The sequence below is a fragment of the Xenopus laevis genome, chromosome 7S (genome assembly GCF_017654675.1).
Source record: "Xenopus laevis strain J_2021 chromosome 7S, Xenopus_laevis_v10.1, whole genome shotgun sequence".
NCBI classification, from domain to species: Eukaryota; Metazoa; Chordata; class Amphibia; order Anura; family Pipidae; genus Xenopus; species Xenopus laevis.
In genome coordinates this window covers 36,723,488-36,747,501 of record NC_054384.1, presented here as the reverse complement: position 1 = coordinate 36,747,501, position 24,014 = coordinate 36,723,488, and the positions used below count along the sequence as shown (strand labels likewise).

At 39.5% G+C, this 24,014-nt stretch overlaps 1 protein-coding gene across 9 annotated transcripts in view; it reads right to left on the bottom strand.

The window, feature by feature from the left end:
• Positions 1 to 24,014, bottom strand: part of ccser2.S (coiled-coil serine rich protein 2 S homeolog) — an 87,403-nt gene that overhangs the window by 31,806 nt on the left and 31,583 nt on the right. For all 9 annotated transcript variants that reach the window (XM_018239478.2, XM_041571132.1, XM_041571134.1 and 6 more), the window contains exons 2-3: positions 19,478 to 20,888; positions 17,858 to 18,036 (exon numbers count right to left, since the gene is read on the bottom strand). In XM_018239478.2, the coding sequence (XP_018094967.1) occupies positions 17,858 to 18,036; positions 19,478 to 20,849 (1,551 nt within the window). In that variant the 5' untranslated portion in view covers positions 20,850 to 20,888. The remainder of the gene's footprint in view (positions 1 to 17,857; positions 18,037 to 19,477; positions 20,889 to 24,014) is intronic.

Here is a 24,014-nt window from a genome sequence, read left to right as displayed (position 1 = left end):
TCCTCCTTGTGCCATTGAATGTCAAATTAAATTAACCTGAATGGTCTTAAATTAGCACATGCTATGGTCCATAGTCCAACACAATCATTTATGTTCACATTACAGGTGATCACAAGCTGCTTGATTTCATTTCTATACACTCAAAAAATGTAGTTGCATGTCACTTTCCAGTACTCATGCCAGGAGTATTTTTAAAACGGATGTGCATTTACTCTTCTAAATTGGAGACCCCCATTTGTATAGACCTTCATAAGGCCACATCATACGATAAATATTTATTTTTTATTTTTCCATACAATACACTATAAACACATGAATAGCAAAGTTACAATACGAAAGTTTATTTTGTGGTTCAGAATGAATTACACCTGTCTACTTTTTTTTTTTATTGCTCCCATTTGCCTCTCAGAATAATTGGAAATGGCTTGCAAGAATTCCAGGCAAACACGACTCTAAGCATAAGTGAGAGTTTTTCAGGCGATTCACTCCCAAGCTCCCGCTGAATGTCATTTCAGCTCCACATACTAGGTGGCCAGTTTCACAGTTTGGGAACTTTTGTTCTTAAAAATATGCCAAATGGGAACAGTCACCTTCCTGTCAACAATCCATAAAAAGCAGTCCAATATGATGTTAAAAAAAAAAAAAGTCACTATGCTATCCAGTATGTGCAGAACTTTTCCGGATAAGCGATTTTTCCTTAATTTGGATCTATATACTTTACGTCAATTTAAAAAAATAATTTAAAAATTACACTCAATAGAATTGTTATGCCACTAATAAGCAGGCCCAGAATTCCTTCACAAGCACCCCTTGGCCTCGTGGTCTCCACGTAACCCCCACAAACATGCGCTTGGGAACTGGGGAGTTGGCTGTCCCCAGTGCATGTTAGACTAGGGCTGGGTGGTATGCTGCCTTAGGCCTCACCACAAATCTGGGCCTGCTAATAAGGTTTAGGTATATATTAGATGGCATAAAGTACAATGTAAAGTTTTATTATTACAGAGAAAAAGGAAATAAGTTTTAACATTTTGAATTATTTCATTAAAAGTCTATGGGAGATGGTCTTCTTGTAATTTGGAGCTTTCTGGATAAATTATCCCATGCAAATAATGCACTTAATGCTGAAAAAATGCAAAACTGTCACAGTTGTCAAATTTATTAAAAAACAAAATATAGGGAATTTTGACTACACATCCATCCATCTGCACATGTCACAAAACACTGGGCCAACAAGATGACAAGATCAGCTATACTTGAAGACTCACTATAATCAGCATGCCTCCGCTCTTTTCACAAGCAAGAGTCTTGACTATCTCACAATAAATGAGTCAGCTAAGGGAGGAAAAAGTATTCTAATTTAGGTATTTAGGTTATTTTGGATGTGAAAAATAAATATTTATAGTTTGCATCCATATACATTAATGCAAGGCATTTTACCATTATTAAAGAATTTGTTAGAACAGTACTTAAAGGAAGAACATTTGAAAACCATTAAATGAGATATATAATTTATTACACAATTGGAACATTCATTCATTTACTTGCTATTTTCATTTAGTTGATGCTGGTTACAATCCACAATTCTAGGCAAATGACTACTTCTTTGTCATGACAAAATCTTTGCAAGTGCAACACCGTATGAAACGCCGGACGAAACGCGTCAGACCTCAGACGCTATGGTTATTTGATTGTATGTCTTAATAAAGAATTTACCTTTTTAAATAATTTGGAGACGAGCGATCTTTGCGGATACCCAGGAGTGCGCGGCCTACAAATCTACTGTTGGACCTTTTGACGTTCCCTGTGGGTCTATTCCCATGACTGTGAGAACAAATGCTAAACACACAAAAAAAATTATCAAGATTTATTTTAAATTCCATTAGTGTTGGTCTACGCTTCTATAGTTACACACCCACAGGGCATCATTGGGACAACATGGCAGATGGGTAATTGATCAAACTAAAAAAAACAAAACCTTAAATGAATTCTATAGGTTGCTTCAGCTGCTGGCTACAACTGTGAAAACAGTCAGTACAATTAAAAGTGGCACCCAAATAAATAAGGTACTATGGGAGGGATGGTATAGTAACAAATTACATAAAAATACTTGACGGTACATATCCTATACTCCGTTTTCACTCAATTTACAAAACATGATTATATGGTTACATTAGATTCTATGAGTCAGATTTTATGGGCTGAAAACCCCAAGTATATGAGGGGAATGCTGAAATAGTTCAAAGAGTCAGAAGCACCATTTTAGACAAAGTGAAAAAAACATACTTCTAATTCTAGACAGTGCATGTTTTCACTGTAACCTCCTCCATTAATGCTAGCCAGTTCGTCTAAACATACTCTGAGAAAGTATCCAACTTGTTATGTTTTGGGTAGCTGAGGATGAGTAGAGTATAATGTTGTGTTTCGGTAGCCGAGGATTAGTACACAACTGTAACTTTCACTTTTAAGCTGTCAGGAAGTATGCACAGTATAAGTCTGTGCACAGTGACATCTACAGAATTTTCAAACTGACTGGTTCACAATATGAGGCCATGATGGCATATATAGTTCTAGGCTGGCTAATGTCTGTTACAGCATCAGTTTCCCATCAGGTTCATAAAAGATGTGTGACTGAACAGCTCATTTGGGGGTAGCACATATGGAACGACTCATCCTACTGCATGCTCAAAAACATCTGAACTGTACAAAAACCTTAGCACATGTGACCAGTTTTACACTAAAAATCCATGGTATGGTGCCTGGGGTATGTGCATCCACAGTATACTAAGGGTAGAACTCCACAGGCGATTTTACCTGCGATACCTTCTGTTTCAATGCACTGAGACTAATCGCAGGCGTCACGTTGGATGCACTGAATCTAATGTACCGTATATAGTCGAGTATAAGCCAACTCGAGTATAAGTCGACTCGAGTATAAGCCGAGGTACCTAATTTTACCTACGAAAACTGGGAAAACTTATTGACTCTAGTATAAGCCTAGACACAACTACAGCCCTGTCTCCCAGCAGCGCACATTCTGCCAAAGCGACCCCCCAGCGATCAACCGGACTTCTTTGCAAAGTTGATGGTGACAGAGAATTGCCAAACGGATTACTGTGTGCATTGTCCCACTACCATGTGCAGAGGGTGCTGTTTGATATTGCCATCACTGTTAATCTTTCGTATAACCAACAGAGGGCGCTGTGTGATATTGCAGTCACTGTTATTCTTTCATATAACCAACAGAGGGCGCTGTGTGATATTGCAGTCACTGTTATTCTTTCATACAACCAACAGATGGCGCTGTGTGATATTGCAGTCACTGTTATTCTTTCATATAACCAACAGAGGGTGCTGTGTGATATTGCAGTCACTGTTATTCTTTCATATAACCAACAGAGGGCGCACTGTTATTCTTTCATATAACCAACAGAGGGTGTTGTGTGATATTGCAGTCACTGTTATTCTTTCATATAACCAACAGAGGGCGCACTGTTATTCTTTCATATAACCAACAGAGGGCATTGTGGGATATTGCAGTCTCTCCCCAAGTGAACTGTTGGTATAGGAATGATTAAAAGTGACTGCAATCTCAGCTACTCGGGTCGGGTACCGCTGACCCGAGTTTAAGCCGAGGTAGACTTTTTAAGCACATTTTGGATGCTGAAAAACTCGGCTTATACTCGGGTATATACGGTAAGTAATACAAATGTCGCATGAAGAAGCAGATTGCATCCAACACGACAAGACCGTCCGATGCAAGCGCTGCATGTTGTGTCTTTATCCGACAATTGTGTTTTGTCGGATGCAATTAGCAATGTGCGACATTTGTATTACTTACATTAGATTCGGTGCCTCCGACATGACGACTGTGATTAGTCTCATTGCGTCAGGAAGGTAAAATCTCCCGTGGAGTTCTACCCTAATACTCTGTTAAGAAAAGTAATTTGTATAAACTGGTCTTTAATGGATATAGTTAGCTCGGGTACTTGTTAACATGAGATACAATTTAAGAAGTTTATCATAGTTAAGGAAGCTTTACCCAAGATTTTTATTACTGTACTCAGTAGCCCTATAAAGGCTCTTACACCTACATTCATTATTCTATTCTATCTTTATTTCAGGCTATGCTCACAGGTCGCATATAAGCGTGAAATAGTTAAATGCGGCATGTTGATTCCACTTGGCACTTATATGCATCAGTGTGAGTGCAGCCCCTGAAAAAATAATAATCAAAGAACGTGTTTATTCTGTGCTCCTCTGCAGTGGGCATTAAAACGGAGCTCAGAGGAGAGCAGGAAAAATGCTCATGAGTAGGAGCCCTAAGTAATAATGGATTTGGAAGTTACATATGTATGGTTACGGAATACTTATCACTCAACACAAATTGGAGGATTTAACAATTAATTGAAGAGAAAAATCACTTAAAATAAATCAAATAAAAAGAAGCACTCTACAAAGTATGTTTTTTATTTCAGTCAAGCAATTTTTCAAATAAATATGGTAATTTTAGAATTTAATTAGTAAGGACAATAAAATTGTCTCTGATCATTCACTTTTATGCTTGCTGAAATTCACCAATACAACAGCTATCCAAATTGTTGAAAAATTACATTTGTTCTTCTGGCAAAATTGTTAAAGGGCATAAACAACAGGAAAAAAACATTCCTTAGCATACTAACTACAAACTGCTAAACAATGCAACCTAATGGGAACAGTGATTTATCTTTGCATGTTTTCTCTGCATATTGTATTTTAGAATATAGAATGAGTAAATAAAGTAGCCTCAAGAATGCAACTGTGCATGCTGCTCTAGGAGGAGAGGGTTTGCTGGAGTGATCATAGATTCACCACAAACAGGAATCATATGCACAAACCATTATGCCAAAAGACTCAACCGTTAGCAAGCCAAAAAGATGATTCAACAAAACCTGTAAACAAAGCTCATTACATACGGCCCATAGCAAGTCTTTCAACCTGTCCTCTATGGCTACGATTTAACAAAATATAAGCAGCTACAAGCATCCTGCTACCGAACATCTTAGTATGAAATTATTATCCTAATGTCAATGTGCAATAAACACAATACCAAAAAATGGATATGGAAGCTTAAGAACTACGGTCAGTCAATCATAATTAGTCTGATATGGATGTCATCAGTAACTTCCCAGGGGCATTTCAGTTAGCCCTTTGCCATCCAAATGAAAAACCTGAAAGTTCTGTTTTGAAGTAAAATTACATTTTTCATAAGTGGCAATAAAACCTATAAGGTCATATATTTTGTTAGAGGTTAGTGAGCAAATGCACTTTTTAACTTAAAACAATAACCGATTCTCCAGGCAGACAGTCAATTTGAACCAGCTGTTACTGCTAAATAATAGATGAGCAATGCTGTAATAAAATACCCCAACATCAGGGATAAAGGAGGGGCATGGAAAGAAGCAGAATTAAACCACATGGGTCCATATAACCATATAAACAACATCTACATTCATACTATTAAAACATGCAGCAGGAAACCTTCATAAAACAGAGAATTTCAATAGGAAATATACCCAAGAATTTCAACAACTTTAACAAATACATCAAGAAACTATCTAAATTGCAAACATTTTAATGTAATATCTCTTCTACTTGAACCAGGTCACGTCATTGAAGCAATGTTCCGTTTGCATACGTCAGACAGAAAATCAGTCTATTTCAATATTAATTGGTGCAGTATGGCTGCACACATAAACCTAAATGCAAGGACTCTCCCTGTTGGATCATCAGAAAACTAAGGGCTTGGGGAGTGTGCCCCACAAATTTAAAGGTCTGCCAGCAAGAAACATAAATGCTCCACGGAATCACCAGCTGACCCACCTTTTTTTATTTTGGCCAAATCAATCATGTGAAAGGATCAGGCATTTACAGAGGATTATGAAGTTTAGAAAAAAACATCTGCTTAACAGAGATATACTAATGTAATATGAGACAGACAAATGGAGTGTCTATGAAGGTTTTCATTCATCCAGGTCATGGTATACACTATGCACTAGCAAATGGAGGTAGACGCAGTACATATATGTTACTTGTGTCTGGATGAGTTATATAAATGTTAAATGTTTGTGTTGTGTCCTTTGAATTCAAGTGCTACCTTCTATCAGAGGAACAAGTCTGTGGCTGGTTTATGCTTACCAAACACAAAAGGTGCGACATGGAACAAAGCACAGCAGACACAAAACAAACAAAAACAAATTCTGTGAGCAGAAATACCAATTTTTATAAACTGTTCACAGTATTACAGCATGTAGAATTTAAAGAATGTGCTGACACCTCTATCCCTGGGTAAACTTGTATTGTGTTACAGACAGAGGATTGTGTTGCTCGGGGCAGCCTCAGATGAAGAGCCAAACTAAGTCGTCATAGTCATGAGTTTTAATGTTTGTGACCATGCTCATCGTGTTTGGTTATACTTTACTGCATAGATGTCAGGGCCCGAAGGCTCTGTTGTAGTGTGGACCAAGGAGGAGACAACAACACCAAGTTTGCGGTACAAAAGGATTTATCAGAAGAATAGTCGTAATCAGGCAAATGGTCAATACAGGCGGCAAGGATCAGAATCGATGAAACAGGCAAGAAGTCGGTACACGGTTATCAGAATATCAAGAATCACTCCCAGGAACTATACAAGATAGACCTATAATTGGGCAAAGACAGAAAGGGGACTTGGGAATAAATAGTCCAAAAGTTGGCGCCAAACTTGACGCAGTGACGTCATGACGCCGGCGCCCATTCTGACGCCGGCGTCCATTCCGTCGCCGGCGACCAATCCTAGGGCGACACGTTTCTGACGCAGTCATACTGCGACCAGGAAGAACCGCATGGTGGAGCAGGAGGTCGCCATCTTGGATGTCCCGTGGGGTAAGTTCACTACTTTCCATTACAGTACCCCCCTCCTTAGGGGGGGCCTCAGGACCACCGAGGCTAGGAGAAGAAGGAAAAAGTTTGTGGAACTTACGAACCAGGACAGGTGCATGTACGTCCGAGCTTTTCACCCAGGAACACTCCTCTGGACCGAACCCCTTCCATTCGATGAGATATTGAAGAGAGCCCCGGGAAATACGAGAGTCCAAGATTCTTTTGACTTCAAATTCCTTGTGATCGTCAATCAAAACAGGAGCTGGAGGAAGAAGAAGAGGGGCAAGACATGGCAGGTTTAAGCAGGGAAAGATGAAGAACATTAGGTATCCGCAGCTCAGGAGGAAGTTGAAGACGAACAGCCACAGGGTTGATGATTTCGATGATAGGGAAGGGGCCGATGAACTTAGGACCAAGCTTGGGTGTAGGAATCTTGAGACGAATGTTGCGTGTGGAAAGAAAAACTTTCTCACCAGGACTGTATGGAGGAGAAGAAATCCTTCTTTTATCAGCAAACTTTTTCTGCACCAGGGAACTCTTCTCTAAGTTTGCTGCAGTAGCATGCCAAATAGCCAGCATGTGAGCAGCTTGGTCATTGGCCGCAGGCACATTGGTAAGAAGAAAATCTTGGGAGAAAGCCAAAGGATTGAGACCATAAACACAGAAGAAAGGAGACTTTTGGGAAGAAGAATGTAGAGCGTTGTTGTGGGCAAATTCCGCCCATGGAAGAATATCCGACCAATCATCCTGGCACAAGGACACATGACAACGAAGAAACTGTTCTAGAGCCTGATTGACCCGTTCTGCGGCTCCATTAGACTGTGGGTGGTAGGCAGAAGAAAATTGAAGGGAAATGTTAAGAGCTTTGCAAAGAGATCTCCAGAACTTGGAAATAAACTGGGAACCCCGATCCGACACAATCTCGGCAGGAAACCCATGGAGACGAAATATATGTTTGATGAAAAGTTCAGAGAGTTCGGGAGCAGAAGGCAGTTTCCGCAGAGGTGTGAAGTGAGCCATCTTGCTGAATCTGTCGATCACCACCCAGATGACAGTGTGACCATACGAAATAGGGAGATCGACAATGAAATCCATCGCCAGGTGAGTCCAAGGTCGAGATGGAATGGGAAGTGGCAAGAGTAACCCCTTGGGGGGGGAATGTCCGGACTTGGAAACAGCACAAGTGGAACAGGACAAGACGAAGTCTTTGACATCTTTCCTTAGGGTCGGACACCAGACCAAACGAGAGAGGACCTCAGTTGTCTTCTTAATCCCTGGATGACCGGCCTGTTTGGAACTGTGAGATTGGGATAAAATGGCATGACGAAATTCCGGAGGGACAAAGGCAACACCAAGAGGAGTCTCTACAGGAGCCGAAGACTGAGCAGAAAGTAACTGAGAGGCACAGGAGGGGAATAAGGCAGCAATAATCTTGGTAGAGGGCACAATGGGTACAGGATCTTCGGGGCAGGAATCTTCAGGAGCAAAGCTTCTGGACAGAGCGTCAGCTTTTCTGTTTCTGGAACCAGGACGAAAGGTGATAATAAAATTAAAACGAGAAAGAAGAGTGCCCACCTGGCTTGCCGGGGATTGAGGCGCTTGAGGGATTGAATAAATTCAAGGTTCTTGTGGTCGGTAAAGATTGTCACTGGAATGGAAGAACCCTCAAGCAAATGTCTCCATTCTTCCAAGGCCAACTTAACAGCAAGTAGCTCCCAATTGCCTACATCATAGTTCTGCTCTGGGGAAGAAAATTTTTTGGAGAAAAAGGCACAAGGGTGGAGTTTACCATCAGAAGAAGATCTTTGGGAAAGAACTGCTCCAGCTCCTACATCAGAGGCATCGACTTCAATGAAGAAAGGTTGAAGGGGTTCAGGGTGTCTAAGAATTGGAGCAGAAGAAAAGGCTTCCTTGAGGGTCTTGAAAGCTTCGAGAGCTGGAGGAGGCCAGTGTTGAGGTTTGTTCCCTTTACGGATCAGGGCAAGGATTGGATGGATCTTGGAAGAAAAGTTTTTGATAAATTGTCTATAATAGTTGGCGAAGGCAATGAATCTCTGAACTGTCTTGACGCTGGTAGGAAGGGGCGAATCCAAAATTGCAGAGACTTTGGCGGGGTCCATCTTAAAACCTTGTGGAGAAATGATGTAGCCAAGAAAAGGAATAGAAGAAACTTCGAAGGTGCATTTTTACAATTTGGCAAAAAGATTGTTTTTCCTCAACCTGGAAAGAACTTCACGTACTTGGCAACGATTAACAGAAAGGTCTTTGGAAAAAATAAGAATGTCGTCTAAGTACACGACCACACACTGCCCCAAAAGATCACGAAAAATGTCATTGACCAGTTCTTGGAAGACCGCAGGAGCATTGCAAAGGCCGAACGGCATGACGAGATACTCGTAATGGCCATCACGAGTACTAAAAGCGGTCTTCCATTCGTCTCCCTCACGTATCCGAATAAGATTATAGGCCCCTCGTAAATCCAGTTTAGTAAAGAAACTAGCCCCCTTGAGCTGATCAAAAAGTTCAGAGATGAGAGGAAGAGGGTATCTGTTCTTTACGGTGATTTTATTTAACCCCCTGTAGTCAATGCAGGGCCGTAGACTACCGTCTTTCTTTTCAACAAAGAAGAACCCTGCTCCAGCAGGGGAGGTAGAAGGACGAATAAAACCTCTCTGAAGATTCTCCTGGATATAGGACTTCATAGCAGAAGTTTCAGAGGGAGAAAGCGGATAGGTGCGGCCACGGGGAGGCATGGAGCCAGGTAAAAGTTCGATGGGACAATCATAGGGACGATGAGGTGGGAGGGTCTCAGCGGACTTCTTATCAAAGACATCGGAAAAGGCTTGGTACTCAGGAGGGAGAGAAGAACTTGAAGAAACTGAAGAAACTTTGACAACAGGAACAGCAGGCAAACAGTTGTGAACACAAAATGGACTCCAACGGGAAATCTGAGAAAATGACCAGTCAATGACCGGATTATGAACACACAGCCAGGGCAATCCCAGGAGAACGGGAGTAGAAGGGCAGTCAATAAGAAGAAAAGACAGTCTTTCCAAATGCAAAGTGCCCACCTTGAAGGAGAGTTCCTGAGTAGACTGTGAGATGATGGCAGAAGAAAGGGGACGATCATCAATCGCCAGGACTCGAAGAGGGGTTGCCAATGGTAGGAGCGGAATGGTATGCTTATCGGCAAAGGCACGATCCATGAAGTTGCCCGCAGCAACAGAATCAAGGAAAGCCTGAGAAGATATTTTCTTGGAGCCGAACTGGATTTGAACAGGAAGAAGAAAGCGTTGAGCAGAGGAATGGGGAGGAGAACAAATTCCACCCAGGTAAGTCTCCCCAAGCTTACCTAGGTTTTGGAGTTTCCCGGCTTCACTGGGCATTCCTGGGCGAAGTGGGCTTTTCCGCCACAGTAGAGGCATAACCCAGCGGACCTTCTCCGGAGCTTCTCCTGTTCGGAAAGGCGTGCCCGTCCAATCTGCATAGGTTCTTCAGGAGGAAATGAAGAAGTAGCCGGTGCCACAGGAGGAGGAGAAAGAAGGTTGGAAGCCGGACTGGGGAGTAAGGGTCTTTGGAAGCGTGGAGCCAGGGTGGGTTGGAACCTGGAAAACTTCCTAGCATGTTCCCTGTCAAGTTCGACTTGGAACTCCCTCTGTCGGGTGTCAACCTTCACAGCCAGCGCAACAAGGTCCTCCCATCGAGAAGGAATCTCACGAGAAACCAGATCGTTCTTGATGCGCATCGCCAGGCCGTTGTAAAAGGCAGCATGGTATCCGTCATTGTTCCATGAAGTCTCTGCTACGAGAGTTCGGAACTCGATAGCGTATTCAGGAACAGAGCGAGTCCCTTGCTGTAGCTGGAATAAACGAGCCGAGGCAGAAGTAGCCCGACCAGGAGCATCAAAGACTGTGCGAAGATCCCGGATGAAGGCCCTGGCATCATCAATTACCGGATCCTCCTTCTCCCAGAGAGGAGAGGCCCACTCCAGAGCTTTCCCTTGCAGGCGGGTGATAATATAGCCCACCTTTGCTCGCTCCGAGACAAACTGACCTGGAAGCAGGGTGAATTGGATTTCACACTGGTTGATGAAACCACGGCATGAATCCGGATCACCACTGTACAGAGGAGGTGCAGGGATGCGAGGCTCGGAAACCTGGAGCGGAATAGCAGGAACCGGCATAGGGACAGGATCCGCAGGAGACAAGGCAGACAACTTCTCCAGGATTGCTTCAAGTGCCTGGCCGAAATGGGTTTGCTGGGCTTCGTAGGAGTGCATACGGGAAGCCAATCCACGAACGGCTCTGCCGACATCAGTAGGAACTTGTGGCTCCTCAGAAGGGTCCATGGCCCAATTATACTGTCAGGGCCCGAAGGCTCTGTTGTAGTGTGGACCAAGGAGGAGACAACAACACCAAGTTCGCGGTGCAAAAGGATTTATCAGAAGAATAGTCGTAATCAGGCAAATGGTCAATACAGGCGGCAAGGATCAGAATCGATGAAACAGGCAAGAAGTCGGTACACGGTTATCAGAATATCAAGAATCACTCCCAGGAACTATACAAGATAGACCTATAATTGGGCAAAGACAGAAAGGGAATTTGGGAATAAATAGTCCAAAAGTTGGCGCCAAACTTGACGCAGTGACGTCATGACGCCGGCGTCCTCACGTTGGCGTCCTGACGCCGGCGCCCATTCTGACGCCGGCGTCCATTCCGTCGCCGGCGACCAATCCTAGGACGACACGTTTCTGACGCAGTCATACTGCGACCAGGAAGAACCGCATGGTGGAGCAGGAGGTCGCCATCTTGGATGTCCCGTGGGGTAAGTTCACTACTTTCCATTACAACAGAATCACCTGCACAATCTTTTGATACTTGCCATTCATTGCTAAAATAAACCAAAGTAATTAAAGGATAATAAAATAAAAATATATATTTAAAAGCATTATGTACTCACTGCATAATTGATGTCAAACAATGAAACCTCTTCAACAGCATTTTCTCACTGAAGCTTTAATTCCACCCCTAGCTCGTTAATCTCGAAGTTGGCCATTGACTCAAACATCCGATCGTTCAGCGACATCGCCAAACGAGCGGATATTTCGGCGATATGCCATTAACAGCATGGCTATATCGGGGGTAATTCCAACGTTCGGCCGTATGGTCAAACGATCGAATTATGATACGCCACGGGGCTCAGGCGGGTCGGTCGGGTAAAAATCAAACCTTCCCGATAGATATCGTGGACAGATATCAATCGGGAAGACCTGTCGGAAGCCAGCATACATGGGCAGATAAGCTGTCAAATTGGTCTAAATAAGATATTGGCAGCTTTATGTATCCATGTATGGCCACCTTAAGTACTGTTATCGTATCTCAGTAAGAGCGATTATTTACAAGTTTTTTTTTCCTGCATTCCCCTGTGTTCATTTTTATTGCATTTCACCACAGGGGAAAGCAGGACGAAACACAAGTAGTAGTCAGCACAACACTACATCCAAATTTCACTGCAGTGGAAGTTCCCCATTGGCCACTGGAACAACACCATCTAGCTCAGTGATCCCTAACCAGTGGCTTTGCAAGCAATATGTTGCTCTCCAACCCCTTCATGTTGCTCCCAGTGACCTCAAATCTGGTGCTTCTCTTTGAATCCCTGGATTGAAGGCAAGTTTTAGCTGTATAAAAACTCCACATAGGGGCTACCAATAGCCAATCACAGCCCATATTTGGCATTCCCAGGAACTTTTTCCTACTTGTGTTCTCACGGGTAAAAAAGGTTGGGGACCTCTGATCTAGCTTAATAAAGGGCCAATCAAGGTATGAAAAGTTGCTGTTATGCACTAAAGTGTTCCAGTATGAATCCAGTTTCACTACTACAGACAATATTTCCATTCTGTCTTTCTATAAACTAACAATGGCACAGGTATATCCTTCCTAATACAGGGGGTTGATCGAGATAGCTAATAATAAAGCATAACTATTTTGAAAACTATAACGCCATTGAAAAAACAAACTTTAGTTACATTTTCAGCACAATTTCTAAAATAATTAAAGGGATCCTGTCATGGGAAAAAACAATTTTTCAAAATTAACCAGTTAATAGTGCTGCTCCATCAGAATGCTGCACTGAAATCCATTTCTCAAAAGAGCAAACAGATTTTTTTATATTCAATTTTAAAATCTGACATATTGTCAATTTCTCAGCTGCCTTAAGTCATGTGACTTGTGCTCTGATAAACTTCAATCACTCTTTACTGCTGTACTGCAAGTTGGAGTGATATCACCCCCTCCCTCCCCCCCCCAGCAGCCAAACAAAAGAACAATGGGAAGGTAACCAGATAACAGCTGCCTGCTAGATCTAAGAACAACACTCAATAGTAGAAACCCATGTCTCGCTGAGACACATTCAGTTACATTGAGAATGAAAAACAGCCTAAAGTGCAGGCACAAGTCACATGACCAGGGGCAGCTGGGAAATTGACAAAATGTCTAGCCCCATGTCAGATTTCAAAATTGAATATAAAAAAAATCTGTTTGCTCTTTGAGAAATGGATTTCAGTGCAGAATTCTGCTGGAGTAGCACTATTAACTGATGCGTATTGAGAAAAAAAAAAAAACATGTTTTTCAGATGACAGGGTCCCTTTAAACATTTTCAGTCTTCTCCTCGCAGCAATCTGTCTCTACATGCAGGCTTTAAGACACAGTTATATTGAAAGATTGGGGCCCCTTTTTTTAAACACAGTGCAAATTTATACATGGGCATTTTTACTTTCACTGGCCTACCTGCAGCTAGCCGAATAAAATAAAATTACTGAATAATTGCTGGGGGTTACAGTCCAGGTGCAGATTTACCCAGTGTTGATAAATAAGCCACAACAATATTGAATACCGGTACATTGTCTAGGTAAAGGGAATACATACACAATGTATTTAACCTGTCGGTCCGGATGAGGGATCTTTCCGTAATTTGAATTTTAACACATGAAGTCTACTAAAAAATAATTTATAAATAAATGTAAGGATTTACAGAAGGGTTGTCAAGTAAGTAGATTTTTTTCCAGAACAGGATTTTAGGCCATTGCTGTAAACAACTTCATGCAACGTTTAAATGATAAAAATCAGCCTCCAAAATACTTCAAGAAATATATAGGCCAAAGGTATTTTGTTTGTTAGAAAAGACGTAAAAGTCCAGGCCTGTTACGATTACCAGATGTGACGCCCGGGATGCAAATTTAAGAGCACAAAGGGGAGAAAAGTTGTGCCCTAGGGTACATTCAGGCAGTATACTGTGCATAGCTGCATTCTAATTCCAGAAAGTACAGGTCTCTGCGCTCCATTATGTGCCTGTGGGAGCTAACGGTTGGACAAAATTTGAAAATAATTGACCATTCTAAAATGACCAATAAACACTTCTATTTGTAAATGTGATCAATGGAAGACCAGGCTTCTCGGCTTCACAGGCAATACTTGTTTTAACAATGAAAGAACACAGTCCTGCCTATTTTAGACATGTAAACTGCTAATAAATGATGTCTTAATAATACATCAAAATTGAAATCACCTTTCTAGATGAACACACGTATTGTATAAAGCAAACTGATCACATACTTAAAACCCCATTAACATCTAAAGCAGCTTTCAAGAAGAACCAGCCAAAGGCAGTGAAAATTGCAGGATAACAACATGCATGATTACCATCTTACCTTCTTCCACTTTAATATCCTTTCAGTCCACTGCAGGGTTAGAATTATTAACAGATATGCTTCCCTAAGCGTCATAAAAGTACTTTAGCGTGTCATTAAAGCCACACATGCAAGTGCAAACAATAGATGTCCCTCAAACTATGATGAGATATAATTTGATTACATTTGCCATGTGACATTAAATGAGCCAGTAAAATAGGCGTATGGGTGTATCTTTTTTCACATATGTTGCATGCTACTTAAATGCTATTGACTAAGAATGTAGTCAGAGCACTTAAATTAGGTCACTTGATAGCTAGACACAAATCCCCAAATGCAACCACTTGCAACTGATCCTTCTTTTATTGCGTCTCTCACAGGATTTATGAATGAGATGGCAGACACTTATTCAGCTGCTAGACAAACATATTAGAGTTGTGAAAAGCTCAATACAGTCAAAAGCAAAGGACAGTTTTGTCAACATAAAGAGAAAAAAAGGAAGCCGTCCATGCAGTAAACCAAAATGTTTTTTTTTTTTATAAATAGTCACAGCTGTCTACTGTCTTTTGTAAATTTCCTTTACTACTGCAAATGTACATTTTAAAAAAAATATCTTAATCTTTATTAACATCAAAAGTGCTGGTGATTTCTAAGACCAAATCATAAGCAACGAAACGGCTTATCAGATCCATTAATTATAATAATAATGAAGTTATTGATATTAAAGGACAAGGAATGTATACGTTAATCAAGTTTTCCCCTGGCCCTTGCTTCCTTTAGAAAAAAAAATACACCAGTCTGGGGAAAAAAAAAATAGTGATACCATTCCTAGAGCAGACTTAGACTTGTTCATGTGCAGCAGAGTAAAATCAAAAAATGTTACTCAACTGCACATGCTGAAGTCTAAAGTAAGATGGAGACATAGCATGTTATTATTCAAAAGGTGGTGTTCAATGTTGCTGCTATTCAGAGTTTAGTACTGACATCCACTGAAAAGAATGTGTTATTTTGCGCAAAGTATTGAAGCACATAACGATGAGTTGATACATGTATCTGCATTGATTTATAGGTCCCACTTAACACTTTGCGGACAGTCAGGAAAGTGTTATTAAATAGTAAGTTAGATGAAATGGAAAGTAATACATCAGAATAATAAATCTGTCCCTACGGGTTACCTTTATTTTTACTGCTATAAAAATGCACCCAGTCACGCATAACTCATTAAAGGGTGGTTCACCTTTACGTTAACTTTATTTAGCTTTATGTTATAGAATGGTTAATTCTAAGCAACTTTTCAATTGGCCTTTATTTTTTATAGTTTTTGAATTACGTTCTTCTTCGGACGCTTTCCATCCTTCAAATGGGAGTCACGGACGCCATCTAAAAAACAACTGCTCTAGTAAGGCTACAATGGCATTGTTATTGCTACTTTTTATGATTCATCTTTCTATTTAGGCATCTCCTTTTCTAGTCTCTTATTCAGATCAATGCATAGTTACAAAGGTAATGGTAACAAAGGTCATTTGGACCATAGTAATCAGATTGTTGACATTGCTAACTGGAAAGATGAGTAAAAAGCTAAAAAACAAATAGTAAAATATTAAAACCAATTGCAAACGGTCTCAGAACATAACTCTACAATTAATTTGTGTTAAACAGTTAATTCAAAGGTAAACAACCCCTTTAAGTTACACTTGCTTCTATTATTGTAGATGTAGCAGGAAATTTCATGAATAACTATTACAACCAAAGTCCACAAGATGTCCCTAGCAAGCCAAATAATTAAAAGAAGATGCATTATATTTCAGTCATTATGAGACTAACATTATTGTCAAGAAACAAAAATAAATAGGTTGTACGAAATGTATATCACAATGTGACACATCAGTGTAGCTTGCCTCATTTGTCTAAATATTCCAAGCATTTCTATTGTTACTTTTCTCCAATTAATATAGTACTTGAGAGATATAAAACCAGTTCGCTCTATATCCATGTTGTCATTTCCTGTATTTTGCAAAATAACTTAAGGCCAATAGAAACTTACACATTCAGTCCCTACTGAATATTATATATAAAGGTCTCAATATGTGACTAAAATGTTGATTTTGCAAAATAAAAGGATTTTTTTTTTCCATTTGAAGTCCTGCGAGTGAGAAGTCATTGCTGTGAATTTAAGCAGGTGGTTGCATAACTTATAATTGCTAGGCATATCTGTATGTTGCACAGCACACTGATGCATTTCCTACCTTGGTGAATCTGACTAGCATTCTCAATGTGGCAGCTTTTATTACAGTTGAGTATACAAGTGAATTGGCTGCCTGTAAAGTGCATGGACCTACACCTGCACATCTGTAGATGCACAATATCAACCGTCATACATGCTCATGTGTTATCCTCTTTAATGTCCTTTTAAATGTCAAGGGATAGAGCATACTGGTAATAATGTGTAGAAATGATCAATATAGTCACTATAAATGTACTTTTTTTTTTTTTTAAATGGCTGTGAAGCATTTTTACAATTCAAGCAGGACTTCTTTCAAAGTAATATCTGATGCTTCACAATTTTAAGATAATAACATGACACAATTTGCTATCATTTACATGGCAAACATAATGCATTGTGTTTTGCCAAATCCTAAAGAAGCTCTCAATAGACAGAACGCTAGATTAGCTAGTAAGTGTATTTTATTGCATTTGAAATGTGTTTTGTTGGGTTTTGTTTAATAAATGTGTAAATAAGAGACAGTTTTGCAGCAGCGCTCTGCAGCACACTGCCTATTACTGCAATGTACTATTTCAAACACCAAGTGCATTGTGAAATCTCTCAAAGTCTGACATACTGTGTCATCAATGAAAAGGTGAGACAGGACTGAAGTGAGGCAGAATAGGCAATTAAGTAAAAATAAAAACAGTAATGTCAAGATAAACTATTAAAACGTCACACCCTCAAGTCATGTCTCTAGTGTTTTGACTTGTCCAGATTAATTTTGTAATTTCAAACATCTTTGTCTGTACTGCAACAAGTAAATCCATAGAGTATGGCCTCACATCTGCCATTTCAGATCACTATGTCCAACCCCAAAGTTGAATAGTTTATTTAAGCCACCAACTTACTTTTGTTATTAATTCACTGAGCTGGGAAGAACAAGAGACTTGGAACTTTGGCCAAAGGAAAAAAAAAGCCACGTGTAGAAGGAGTAAACTTACATCTTCCAACCAACAACCAGCTTACTACTGCTAATATGGTCATTAAAGTTGGCATTCATGAAACATACCAGACTATTCATCTCTGAAGATTCATAACTTCTGCATGGATGAACATTTCCAATGGGCTCCATTCCTTCTTCATCCCACATGTATGTGCCATCAGAGCTATCAGAAGGGGACAATTCCAGAGAAGATGGATCTCTATAACCCATATCTGGTGAAATGCTCTTCTCTTTGTAAGGACTAACTGCATTTTGCAAAAAAAATACATAGAAGAATTCTTACTATGGATATAATTATATTGATAAATAGGTCTCTCACAGTTATAAACATGACACAAACATTTCACATATAATTTTAATGTTATCAAAATGTACTGTAATGCTAATCTTGGAACATATTAAAATACTAGTTGCAGCAGTTTGCATCTTACGCATCAATTTGCAATGTAACTAAGACATGTATCCGTCTGCACTACCTCATATTGAAATAAATTGAAATAATTTAGTACAGGTATGGTACCTGTTATCCAGAATGCTCGAGACCTGGGGTTTTTCAGATAACGGAAGGTTCCAGATCTTTCCGTAAAGTTTACACAGATTAGGCAATAAACTTTTAGAGATGTGGCCCGCAATTATCAATAATACAACATATAAAGTAGGGCAGAGTCCAAGTTTGCAAGAAATATTAAGCGATACAGATAATCTGTAACCACTACACAATACAATTACACAACGTCTAAAAGATAACACTGGGCCTTGCAATTATTAAAGTTATTATTCACTAAATAAAGTATAATCCTTCATAAATTGCAATAAGCACATTCAGATTTAAAGAAAAAAAAAGTTTGGTGTTCTTTCTGAAAGGCTAAACTACATGGGAGGTTTAGATCAGATTTTTTTGTTGCAAAGCTCTTGTAAACAGGCAGGCTGGCATTGCCTTAATTTTGTTTCACTAGACATGTTCAAATTATAAGCAAGTAACTACATCCTTCCAGGTGTTACTAGCCTATAACTTTCAGAACCCTTTTGGTGGGATTCTGTGAATTATAGCTCGATAAATTCTAGGGTAGCAGAAGGTGCCAAAGCCTACTCTATGCTATCATGAAATGACCCTTCTGCATTTGCTTTGTGCCACAGAACATCATCATAATTACTATATTATATCTGCAGCCATCTAAACTTGTTTTGTGACAGATGATATGCCTTAAAGTAAGCTTTTATGAGAATGCCTCCATAGCTATTTATTTCAGGTATTGCATAAGAATAGTTTCTTTCAAGCACAACTAGAGAAAGTTCTTTTAAGCGCAACTCCATAACCAAATTTTAGAATGCACTGCATTGGATTCATTGTTGGGGGGGGACCCTATGGTCATGTTGCCATTGCAGTGTTTTTGATTCTCATTTTATCCCTGCAATACATTTTTTTCTGTTAAAAATGTTGTACTATATAAACTAATAATGTTTAGGTAACTACTGCAAAGGGCAAAGCTAAAATGTCCCTAGAATATGAATGATTTCTTTGATCCTCCCAAACCAAAGTAACAGGCTACGATTTCATGGAATGGCAGAAAATAGACATAATAGAATTATATTACCGTAACAGGTGGACAATAAAATCTCTTAAAATGCCATGCTATATATTACCAGCAAACTGGCTGCTAATTTATAACCATCAATTGATTTTACCTAAGTTCATTCCAATCCAATCATCTGTTTTTCTGACGTTATACTCTTTCTTTTCTGGCAACTTTACCATAAATTCAGCAGATGATTTTTCAGACAGATCTTTTTCTGATTCAACAGGTAATGTTTTATTTCCCTCTTCTAAATCTAGGAATTCATCACTGAAATCTTCAGTCAGATCATTCTTTTCAGAGGAGGACAAAGATGATATGGAGAGTTCGTCTATGTCTTCACCAAAATGACTGCCTTCACAGTCTGGTTTTTCTAGGCTATCACAAAGAACATAATTATCAATAACAAAATCTCTCGCTTTCAGTTTGTTTTGTTCATCTGTTGATCCTCCAGTTCTGCTTGGCCCTGTTTCTGTGTTCTCGGTTACTGATGAAACGTTAGAAGGTATTTTTTTATCAGCTAATAGATCCACTGGTAATTGGCTTCTGTTTGGTTTTAGAAGAGAAGGACGAGTTATTTTGTATCCTGAAGGAACAATTTGGTCAGATCCATTAGAGAAGTTAGTTTTCCTTAAACCTGAGGAGTATGTCCTTGTAAAACCATACTTTATCTGGGACTCACGGGCATTAGGCAGTTCATATTGCCTTGCAGTCCTTGACAGTAAGGCTGGTTTAACAGATGTTCTTATGGGTACTTGATGTGTTTTAAATTGGCCTGACGTATCTACTTCCCTGCTAAAAGAATGAGACCTTGTCATGTGTGTGGATGGAATCAAAGAATTTGGAACTGAATCTGAAAAGCTTTGTGATCTTCTCACACTTGAGCAAGGCTTCTTGTTGTCAGCTGGTTCAACTATTTTAGAAAAATTTCTAGTTGTAGCAGAATTTGCCCGGGGCCTCATTAAACCAATTGGGGGCTTATGGCTGTAATAACCATTGACTTGTGATTTTACACCATTAAGGCTGGAAAAGAAAGTCCTTCCAAACTGGGAATTTTTTGTTAGCCTACCAGAGTTTGGAGGTCCAGGTAGGAGGTTTTCATTTAGATCTTGCTTTTGTGGGACCAACATATTACTTTGCTTCAGGTTTTTGCCTGTTACTCCAAATCTGAATCCACCATTCTCTGTTGCTAAATGTGCCTGAGAAAATCTTTTATCATGCACTTTTTCAGTGTTAATATAAGAAGGTTTCTTTGCAATATGTTCATTTTGCCGACACTTTAATTTCCTCCAATTTAAAGAAAATCCAGATGTCCGATCAAGGTCAGTGTGCTTATTCTCTACAGCAGTGTGGTTTGATTTTGCAAGTAGACCTGTATGTGAGCTCTGTGCTGTCCTATGCAGAAAATTTCCCAAAGGCTTTGGTGCACCAAATTTTGGTAGCTTAGTAGCTAGAGACGATCGATCCTGGATTTTTTCTTCCATGAGAAAACTTGTGCATCAGTCATCTGTTGTTGCATGAACCTTATGAGAAAAAGAAACAACGATGATAGATTAATAACTATATTTAAATGGAAATAAATAGGATTCCAATTTAAAAAATGTGTGCATCAATGAGCATAATTACCCTTTTATCTACCAAATGACTATTAATACAATTTATAAGCATTAAGAATGCAAAGCAGCTTAAATATACAAAGCTAAAAGTGAAAGGTAAAAGTTCCAGTTGTTTACCACATCCACAAAAGACATTTATTTTCCCTTCATGTAGGTTAAAGGAAGAATAAAAAGTCAAAAATTTTTAACTCTTAGCACACTCACAGTCATAGTGCACATTGTGCTTGCATTGCTGTTACTTGAAAAAAAAAAGTGTGCATGGCATGACGTGCCATCACTTCCCCATTGCAGGTGTAAAAAAAGTTACACAGTGCCGCCGACTTCAATTTCACATGTACACGTTATATTTATATCAATAAGAAATGTACAATGCCTGGCAGAGTGTTCTCCGCAGCTAGTGGGGTCTGGGTTAAAGGAGAGGCAAAAATTATTACCTAGCTCCTTTTAATCTACTCCCCAAGACCTACTAAAACTCTTTGTTTTGAACTCCCATTTCCTATTCCTATAATGAAGAATCCATCTTCCGTTTTGGCTCGCATATTCATTCACGCAGGCGCCATCTTGGTGAAGTAGAGTAGGCTTCCATTTCTTCATTATGCTTACTGTGCATGCGCGAAGAAAAAAAAAAATCGCTGACCTTTGGAGCGCATCACTACTGATAATTCCTCAATCCTGCCGGTGCTATTTTGGCTGGAGCAGTGGTAGGCAGGAAACAACGTTTTGTTAAAAGCAATCACAGTAACAGTCACGCTCCTCAATGGAGCGCTGTGTGTGCTAGATAGTAGTAATCACTGCAGCAGGCACGCTCATCAAGGGAGCGCTATCTGTGTGTGTGTATGTGTGGTGAATTACGGGCTGGCTCTTCGAATGCTTGCAGAGGCTTTACTGTCAGTGATTAGAGCCAGGTGATTTACACTCTATTCCCACACCAAGTACATGCTTTAAGACTGCGGTCCTAGCATATCAGCATATGTTTTCACGACTACCACTGTGTTAACCAAGCACCATTCATCAGAGGAAGTGGGATCATTGACTGAGGTGAAGTCACGTATCCATAAAACGAATCCTCTGCATTCCTTCCCTGAACTGATGACCCGAAGTCCCTCCTGATCTTGTTTTTATGTTATCAATTCCTGGGCATATTTTTACTATATTTCAATAAACGTTAAGTTTTCGTATGCTCACATAGTGGGAACTTCTGGCACACATTGTGGGGTGGTGCAATGACAAGGGTCATTCTCTCTCTATATTTGTCTTTGATTATCATACAATAATTCATCAGTGCTGTACTACAATTCCCGAATCCAGCGTCTAACAGTAATCATATATCCTGTGTATAAAACTATCAGTATATTATCAATGACAAGGCATCCTCACCTTAGCCTGCAGTATATAAATGTATGACTTTCTTTAGCAGGCTATTTCATTTTTGCCTTTCCTTCTCCTTTAACGGCAAACATTTTTCAGGATGTCAGGAGCACATAGCATTTTCCATTTTATAAAGCAAAAGGCCTTTCTGGGTTATAACATGATTTCAAATGACTCAAAATAAAATGAACTGACAACATTTTTGTAATAATGAGAATGCATAAAGGCAATTAGTGTTTATGTGAAACATAAAAGGCAACAATATTCCATTAGAATAGTAGAATTGTCAAGAGAGAAAAAAATGATGGCAGTATTTTGGGTTGTGTTGGTTACTTTAGCTACAAAGGTAAGAGAACACAGCAGGAGTCCAAGGTAGAAACCCATATTTTCTTTAGTTTTTCCATGAAAAGCCTTAAAAGCCGATGCTCATCCACTGGTTTTAACCAAATGTGCTGCTGGTATGCTCCTGTGCTTTCCATATGCAGATCAGGAATCACTGTACTTGTGAGCACAAGGGCAAAACAAATCTGCAGTTGGAATCTGATCAGTAGCCAGACTGGCTAAGCTCAAACAAATTTTCCCTATTATATTAATGTACAAGAAAGAATACTGTGTAGATTAACGGAGGGTGAGAAAAATGTGAACTAAATCCCATCAAGTTCATTAGGTAAAGCTGTGGAGTAGACCACAGGCCATAAGAAGCTTTCATATAGCCTGCAGCTGGATAGTGAAGGTATGGGATCCGTTATCAGGGAACCCGTTATCCAGAAAGCTCAGAATTACAGAAAGGCTGTCTTTCATTGATTCAATTTTAACCAAATAATCCAAATTTTTCTAAATGATTTCTTTTTATAAAACATTACCTTGCAAATTTATAAAACAGTACCTCGTAAATGATTCAAACTAAGATATAAATAATAATTATTGGAAGCAGAACCAGCCTGTTGGGTTTATTTAACATTCACATGATTTTCTAGTAGCGGTACAAGGATGCAAATTATTGAAAGGTCCATTATCCCCCGGAAAGCCCCAGGTCCCGAACATTCTGTATAAGACATACCTGTACTGCCCTATAATTTTACATGTATTCTTCTTGGGGTGATTTAGGTAAAACAAAGGGTTTATAACTTGTAAAACAGTATATTGCATAGCAATTTGTTTAGCAACATAGTAAATAAACAAAGGATTTCTTTAGACTATAGATTCCCTTTATATCTACTATGTGCAATGTAAAGATGTGTTTACTCCTGCTAACCAGAAGTAAAATCTTCAGACATGGATACAGCAAAATGAAGACTCAAGGTATGAGATCCGTTATCAAGAAAGCTCTGAATTAGGGGAAGGCCATCTCCCATAGACTGAATTATAATTAAATAATTCACATTTTGAATTATTTATTTTCTCTCTCTCTCTAAAATTAAAAAAGTACATTGTACTTGATCCCAACTAAGATACAATTAATTCATATTTAAACAGGTCTATAAGGTTTATTTAATTTTTAGCAGACTTAAGGTATGGGGATCCAAATTACAAAAAGAGCCCTTATCCAGAAAACCTCAGGTCCCAAGCATTCTGGATACAGGTTCATCAATTGTAGTAAAGAATCTGGAATCTGCAAGCATTCAAAACTCGGCATTCAGAATGTATTTAAAAAAAAAAACTCCT